The sequence below is a fragment of the Passer domesticus genome, chromosome 19 (assembly GCF_036417665.1).
Source record: "Passer domesticus isolate bPasDom1 chromosome 19, bPasDom1.hap1, whole genome shotgun sequence".
NCBI classification, from domain to species: domain Eukaryota; kingdom Metazoa; phylum Chordata; class Aves; order Passeriformes; family Passeridae; genus Passer; species Passer domesticus.
Genome location: NC_087492.1, coordinates 402,154 through 410,294, shown reverse-complemented (window position 1 = coordinate 410,294; position 8,141 = coordinate 402,154). Strand labels below are relative to the sequence as shown.

General features: G+C 50.5%; 1 protein-coding gene across 2 annotated transcripts in view; it reads right to left on the bottom strand.

The window, feature by feature from the left end:
• Positions 1–80: 80 nt before the first annotated feature.
• Positions 81–8,141, bottom strand: part of CLUH (clustered mitochondria homolog) — a 31,667-nt gene continuing 23,606 nt past the window's right edge. For both annotated transcript variants that reach the window (XM_064394239.1, XM_064394238.1), the window contains exons 18-26: positions 7,723–7,876; positions 7,281–7,420; positions 7,090–7,170; positions 6,369–6,494; positions 5,780–5,901; positions 4,474–4,567; positions 3,599–3,733; positions 2,495–2,568; positions 81–1,958 (exon numbers count right to left, since the gene is read on the bottom strand). In XM_064394239.1, the coding sequence (XP_064250309.1) occupies positions 1,808–1,958; positions 2,495–2,568; positions 3,599–3,733; positions 4,474–4,567; positions 5,780–5,901; positions 6,369–6,494; positions 7,090–7,170; positions 7,281–7,420; positions 7,723–7,876 (1,077 nt within the window). In that variant the 3' untranslated portion in view covers positions 81–1,807. The remainder of the gene's footprint in view (positions 1,959–2,494; positions 2,569–3,598; positions 3,734–4,473; positions 4,568–5,779; positions 5,902–6,368; positions 6,495–7,089; positions 7,171–7,280; positions 7,421–7,722; positions 7,877–8,141) is intronic.

Genomic DNA, 8,141 nt, shown 5'->3' with positions numbered 1-8,141 from the left:
TCAAAGGAACAACAGTGATTGCTCCAGTGCTGGCACCAACACTTTGCACCAAACAGTAAAGAAACCAAAAAAATGCCTGCAAGAGTTTAAAAAGCTTTTAATGGACTGTAAGACACTAGTAAAAGAAAAATCTTGTAGGAAAGATGCACTGTAGTCATTTATTGATTGCTTTCCAGGAAATTCAGAATTTTTCTAATAGGAGCAAGTTCATTTGCAGTGAAGACTCTGCTTTGTTGCCTCCAACACCTCAGAGGCCGCTCCCTCCTTCCCCCCTCGCCCAGCCCGGAGTTACAAGTACCTGTAGGGTCAGACAGGAAACCGAGGGTACAGAGCACAGGGACAGCACTTGGCTCCAAGGGTCAGTACGAGAAGCAGCACGGATTAGCACGGGGCACGATCCAGGACAGACAACGCGGGGCAGGGAGAGGCTGGGCAGCGCGGGGCCGCGGCCAGCCCGCCCTTCTACAGCTTGATCTGCTTGGGAAACAGGACATTCAACTCTGTCGGCATCCCAGGGCCTGCAGCAGCCACAGCTTACCAGCGTGAGGACAGTGACAACCCACAGGATGTGTGTGGGAGGGCAGGGGACGGGAGGATTTCTTTAGTGGCACTCGCCATTCAGTACCGTCCATTGCCAGCAATGGCAGCTCCCAGCGCCAGTCCCAAAACCAGTGTGCAAAAATGCCAGAGGCAAAGGCATTTGCCACAGGTTTCAGTGCTGGGGGAACTTCAGTTTTTATTCAAACCCCTTCCCCAAAACGTGGTACTTTCTGGTTGTGATTCCATCAGGTTCAGGGGCCTCAGCTCTGTGTCAACAGCTGCTGTTGCAAATGATACCAGGACTTTATTTCTGAATTTTCCTGCCCTCTCCCCTGCTCTTAAATAGGGCTGTGGTTCCCTCCTCACTCCCCTCAGCTCAGCCCTCATTTGCTGCATTCCCACCTCACCGAGGCACTGGGGTTCCGCTGCAGTGGAAGTTTGTGCGCTTTTTTAAAGATCAAGCCCTCACTCTTTGGAGACAGTATCCCAGGTTACTCAGCTGCAAGCAGAGGCAGAGGTGGAACGGTGAATATAATATATATATATCTATATATATATATATATCTATATATATATCTATCTATATCTTTACCTTGAAAATTAGAATGTGAATGTTACAAAACCCCACTGAATTGCCAAACTGCCAACCAAACATAGAAAAAAATGGTTAAAGGGATCCCATGGCTATATCCTGATGTAGAAAATGCTGTACATCCCCCACTTCCACATGTCACAGGCTTCAGTCATCTCAGTGACACAATTACATGGCTGTTCTCAGCCCAGGCTTGAATAGTGACTGGGGGAAATCAATCTTTTGGCTTGGAATCCACGTTTTACAAGAACGCGGAGCAGTGATGGGGCTGGTTCTTTACTGGTTTAGCAAAGCAGTGTCCTTAGTCAACATAAAAATGACCTGAGAAATGTTACATTCCTCCAGACAGTTCATTTGGAATTCATATGTACAAAGTAGAAGTAACTGCTGCGCACACACACGACACGGACACACACACGGCAGGAGGGCCCCGCGCCAGGACGGGGCTGCTGCCTCCGGCCGCCTCCCTCGCCTGGCAGACACAAGCTTGGGCAGACAGATTACATTGCTCAGATTAGTTCTTTGCATTGTGTATTAATTGTACCAGTGCAATAACATTGTCAAAAAGGAGGAGCTGCTCCGAGGGCAGCTAAGGCCCTGGGCCAGATTCAGAAAAGGGTGGTTTAAACTTTTTTTTTTTTTTTAAGCGAGGTACACATTAAGCAGAGCTCTGTGTTAAGGGATGGCAGCAGAAGGCATGCTCGGCTCAGCCTCTTTCTCCTCCACAGCTTTGTCCTCTGCTTCCAGCTGTTCCCCACTTTTCATGCTTTCCTGGAGCTGCTGGCGTCGCTGCACCTCGGCTTTAAGGTTCTCCAAGTCTTTTTGGCTGAAGGGGAAAGCAGGAAGGGGAGCAGACATTAGCCTGGCTGTGGGAATGGTGAAGCACCACGACAAGGTCGTGTTCAGTGGGGGAACACTGCTTGCACCTCCCTCCTGCACAGCTCAGCCATGCCTGAGCACAGCCAGGCTGGGTTTGGACAAAGAGGCACCAGGATCTGCTCAGAGCAAAGGGTTCATCTCACTGGTGGCCAGGCAGCCTCCAGCTGCTGATGCTGCGTTTTTACCACCAATGATTATTTGCAGCCTTAGAACAACAGTCTTGGCTCAGGTCATCTATTTCCACCATCATCCAATCAAATTTTCAACCAGAAGTATAAAAGACAGTTCATAATAATAATAATAATAAATAAAAAAAAATAAAAGAGTCCTGTTGCTTGCAGTGGTCTTGATGATGCTAATCAAGGCCTGAATTGGGATCTTGGCTAAAACAAACAAATCCTGGGGAGCTGGTTTCTGCTCTCTTGTGAACTAAGACAATACAGACTCGATTTCTAAAGGCATAACCCAGAAGAATCACTGTACCTTAGTGGAATGAAGAGAATTCCATTGATAATGTTCAGTTGCTCCAGGACACTGGCCATACTGGGAGCTGTGAACTACATCACAAGGGAAAAGAAGTTTTAGGAACCTAGAGAGGACTCTGAACTGCTAAGCCCATCCCTTCCCAATGGCTGAGAAAATGGCATCATTTACATTATCTACCTCTGTGTATCTGTAAGCTGGAAAGCACCATCTAGAGCTTTACACCAGTCCCTGCAGGGAGATCCTGCTGAACCCTGCAGGACTTCTGTTAAATACATCACAGTGCCAGTTCCAAAGTGTGTTGGGTTTTCTACCCTCCTTTAAGTATTTTAACTTAAATACTTTTTTTAGTCTTTTAAAGACTAAACCCTTTACTGCTGTTTTTATGGGTTTGAGCCTCTTCACTGGCCACAATTCCCAGGACTTTTATTTGATTCAAGGTCCTTGTTCTCCCTTCATTGCATGAAGTCGGGTCTGTTGCTAGTTCTCCACAGGGAGAACACCCACACACAAAGCACTGTCCCACTCTGTCCTCCCTGCAGCTGGAACCTTCTTTCCCAATCTGCTGGGGTACAGCCTGGCAGGGAGAGCACCCATGGCTCAGGCCAGGTACTCTGCCAGGTGTGGAGGCAGGCAGCAGCAGCTGGGTTTGGCCCAGGAGGGCCAGTCAGTGCTGCTCCATGTAAGGTAAACCTGACAGCCCCTCTGCACTCCCTGCCCAGCCTCCCCAACCACAACATCCCTGGAAGGAGAACAAAGCATCTGGTAAAAGATGACAGCATTCTTGAGGATGAGGAAACTGAAGTATTTCTGGGTTGAGCAACCTGCTGCCTGGCAGTGAGTCAGCAGCAGGGCAGGGTTGTGAGCAGGCGTGCCAGGCTCTCAGCCCAGGAGCTGTCCCTGCACCCCACTGTGTCCCCAGGCACCCTGCAACGCTGTGCTCCATCCACACAGGTGGCACCACGCTGTGTCTGAGCCACTGCCCTAGCAAGGGCTTCTGCCTGGCAAGGGACAACTGCTACCTCCCCCTGAGAGCCCGTGTCCCTCAGGAGCAGCTGGACACAGCTGGACACAGCTGGACGTGGCTCCCAGGGCTCGGGTTACCTTCAGTGGCATGATGTTGGCGTTGGAGCCGTTCTTGTAGATCTCGTTCATCGTGCGCTGCAGAGCCACCGCTTGCTGCGTCAGGTACTTCAAGTACTCAGAGCTCTCTTTGGTCTTCTCGTGGTGTTCACCGAGCTGATGGGAAACAAGGAGAGGTTCAACATCACGAGTCAGAGCAGGACCCAGCCCAGGGAACACACCCGGGTGCTGCCAGCTCAGCATCCCTACAGGAACGCAGTAAAATGGATTTTCCCTGCCTTGGCATTCAAAAACCAGTAAAACAGTTCCTCTGGGAGCCTTCTTATCAACATTTCACATTTTCATCAAGTGGGAACATATTTGCTGGGTGAGCAGCATTCCCTGCACTGGGCTCTTGTTCCAGGAGCAGCATCCCAGCATCCCCCACCCCTGGACCAGTATTCCAGCATTCCCCACACTGGGCTGTGCCCTCAGCAGCTCAGCTGAGTCACCCTGTGCAGACGTGCTCAGACAGCCCCGGGCTGGGGCAGGAGTTTCACTGAGCAGCAGCCAGGCTGAGAGCTCACCACCAAACCAGTTTGCAGCTGGTATTTAAAGACAAGTGGCACAAAACATGGGAAAAAGAGACCAGTTTTTCCAAGCCCCACCAGAATGTGGGGCCATGCCACAACAGAAGTGCTGGTCCAGCCATGGGTAGAGAGCACGGACACATTTGCAGGAAGCTCAGCAGACTCCTGGCATAGCAGTGGGCAGTTACTGCACAGGGCAGCAGTTTTTCCCTGGCCCTACAAGGACTCCCTCCCCAAGGCCCAGGCTGGGCACTGGTTTGCACTGGAACTGCTCAACGCTGGCCTGGCAGTGACAGCCCACGAGGGCACAGTGGGGGCACCCATCACCTGGTTCTTGTAGATGGTGTAGCCTTCCTTCTCGTGCTGCAGAGCCGAGCGGAACTCTGCTTTGCTCTCGTACACTCGGGCAACCAGGTGGTGGCTGAGGGAAGGAAAAGGGCTCAGTCACTTCTCTGAAGAAGAAACATTTCTGTGCTGCAGCAAGCATGACTGTGCCATCAGAGTCTGGGCTGAAAGTCTTAACACGAGTGCCACAGGAGACTGAATGCAGCACCCTGGGAGTTACTGCTTCCCAGCCCAGCTGAGGATTCCAATACTACACTAATAAGGTTGGATTTTAGCTGGAATGCTGAGAAGTGACCTACACAGGTAAAGACTGAGCTGGGCATCTTTTGTCTTGCATCTAGGAAAACTGAAGGCCACAACAGTGAACTGAAGGGAGAGGCACATCCATGGGAATGCCTTGGGGCTGGATTTATTAACTGGAGGGGGGCCAGGCCTGAGTCCTCTGGGCTCTCACCAGCTGGAGAGCTGACTTGGCTTTGACTGTTGGCCTTGGTGCTTCTGGAATGAAAAAGAAATTGCTGGGTTTGGCAGTGTTTCTCTGTGGGAGGAGATGGGTCTCTCCAAGCATCCCAGTGCCACTGAGGGACAGCTGAAGACTCTCTGGAGCCTGCACATTCATCAGCCACTGGAAAACAAGGCTCTTGCAGGTGTTTAATCAGGTTGATTTGCAGCCTGATGGAGAACAGATGGCTGCAATGTGGCAGCAAGAACTGGGAGGGGGCCATGCCTGGCTGACAGAACCAGTTCTGCACTGAAGGACAGAGGGCATCCAGCACTGCAGCAGTGGGCACTGGGGGCAGATCCTACAGGTGTCACCAGTCTCAGCTCCCTTGGGAACCTACAGAAGCCACTCAGGGTTTTTATTCAAATACAGAATTTTATGGCAAAAGACAAAAGCACATTAAGTGATTCTCAAAGATCCCTCCCTGAGGGCTGGAATAATTAAACATGAGCATTTAACATACTGTCCCTGTCTCCCAGTGTAATTCCCTTACAGGCTCTCCAACCTTTACTACCCACATACATTTTCCTACTGAGAGTCCACAGGGACCAGGCTTATCTTGACAGATCTTTTGAGCAAGCAGCATCACAGCAGATCCCCCAATTAACCTTAAGAACAAGGGATCTCCATCTTTTGAAATAACAAGCTTGGATACTGCAGCATGACCTTGGCTCTAGGACAAGACTGAATATGCAGTTCTGCAGCCCAGACCCTCCCATGTGAGTGCTCGGTGACTGTGCTCGCTCTGACAGCAGTGGCCCAGCCCAGCACCCCACCCTGCCTCACCTCAGTGCCACCTTCAGAGACTTGGAGCCGTGATACTTGGAGCTGATGGCCAAGGCGTTCTCCAGGAACCGCAGGGACAGGTCATACTCCATGACCCCATGGAGCACCAAGCCGATGTTGTTCTGTACAGAGAACCAAGCAGGCATTGGGAAGGACACATTGACACTAGAGCTCCTGCTCTGTGAACAGTGGGACCCCACAGGTGTGACCCTGGCCAGTCCCTGCAGCAGTGACACCTGACAGGGACCATCGTCCCCCACAGCCCAAACAATCCAGGCTCAAGGGAGGTAAAAACCCTCCAGTTTATGCCACTGCAACAAGAACATAATAAACAAAGGAGTTTTCCTAAGGATTGCAGGTGCTCAAAACCATCTGCAGTATCCCAGTGCAGAGCTCAGCACAGAGGCTGACTCTCCCAGCTAAAGGGTCAAACTCTTTTTCCTTCATCTGCTGACACCAACCAGCAACAACCCAGGGAGGAAAAGCACTGCCTAAACATTTGTTTTAAACAGCCATCATGTGGGCATCTTAAAGGCCAAGAGGTTTCTCAGAGATTAGGAACCTGAAGACTCTTAAACAAATGACTTACATCCAAGAGTGCCATTTCTGGGTGATCCTCTCCAAACACCAGCAGCATGAGGTAGCGTGCGCGGTACAGCAGGTTCAGTGCTGTCGAGAGCTGGCTGTTTGCAAAGCAGTACAGGGCCAGGTGCATCTAGGACAAGAGAAGGGGCCCAGCATTAATGTAAAGGAAACTGATTTCTCCACTGCACTCCTCTCCTTAGCTGCACATGAATAAGCAGTTTTCCTCACTGGCTGAAGAAGGACTTCAGTCACTTTGAAAAGTCCAGTCTGCTGCCTGATGCAGTCCCACTGAGGTGTCCCTGAGGACACAGCACTGAGGAAGCTGTGTGTTTTATTTCAGTTTCTCTTAACACCCCTTGCAGAATATTTCCAACCTGACTTGCATGTGTATGTCATATTCTGACTGTGTCTTGGGGGGATTATTTCCTCTTTTTGTTTTAGACATAAGCCCAGGGCCAAAGCTGGGAGAATTAATGTATCTACATAAAGATGCAGCAGACAAACACTAGAATCCTAGGTTAAGCAGGACAAATAGTGAGCATGTAGGACACACTCAGCTTTTCACTTTGCAGGATCATAAAAGATGATGAAGTGGAGAATTCTGAAAAGAAAGCTGCAGAAGAGAGGAAAATGCAACTGTTTTCCAGCTGCAGACAGGAACTAAGGCTCTCAGACTGCAGCCAGACCCCGGAAGTGCTGCTGCTCCCCCAGCTCCCCATACTCACATATTCCTGGATGGTGTTGGGGTGTTCAATGCCCAGGACCCTCTCGCTCATTAGCACCGCTTTCTGCTGATTGCTTAAGGCCTGAACAGAACACAACAGAAGCCAGGGCAAGTCACACCACGCTGTGAGCTTGAGCAAGCATGGGGAAGGCATGAGAGCACAGAGGAGATCCCCTCGGAGCCCCTGCTTACCTCTGAGTAATCTCCCATGATGTAGTTGAGCCGAGCTAGCAGCCTCAGGCAGGCACAGATTTCTACATGCATAGCACCATACACATTGTTGAACAGGTTTAAGGCTTCATTGATGAGCTCACAGCCCTCCTTCAAGAAACCTGAAAAGAAGGTATATCTATATATATATATTAATAATAACCTCTAACACTGCTGGAGACAGTGAGACCAACAGTGGGATACAGACACATGTCACTGCCCTGGGGGAAGGATATCACTGCCCTGACCCATCCTTGCTCATTGCTGGTGGCTTTACAGCAGGAGTGTTCCAGATGGTCTGGGACACCAGGATTCTCTACCAAAGCAGGGCTGGCAGCAGTGTCCTGGTGGCCAAGCCCCACATACCCTGCTCTCCCCATTATCAGTGATCATCCTGAGAGGCAGAGGCACACGGGGTCTGTACCTTGCTGAACTTTTGCTTGCCCGCTCTGGAAGAAGTGGAAAGCATCGGAGGCTTTGGGGTTTACATGCTTCACTACAGGGAAGATGTTAAGAATATCCTCTTCTGTGAAAGTGGGCTTGTGCCTGTTGTCGAAGTTGTACTCCTTCAGCAGGATCTGGAGGGACCAAAAAGAGTGGAGAGCACAGTTACCACTTCCATAGGCACCTGGCAAGAAAAATGGCAAAATTCTGAATGTGGAATCACAGTCAAAACATCTCCTGTACCATGACCTGGGACAGAACTCTCCAAGGTCAGATGTACATGGCAAAATGGCACTGTGGTGACAACACTGAGCCCACGACAGGAGAGCTCAGCCAGCTGCTGTCCCACAGCCCACAGAGGAGCAAGAAGGCAGTGCAGTTGTACTGAGGCTAGCTGTT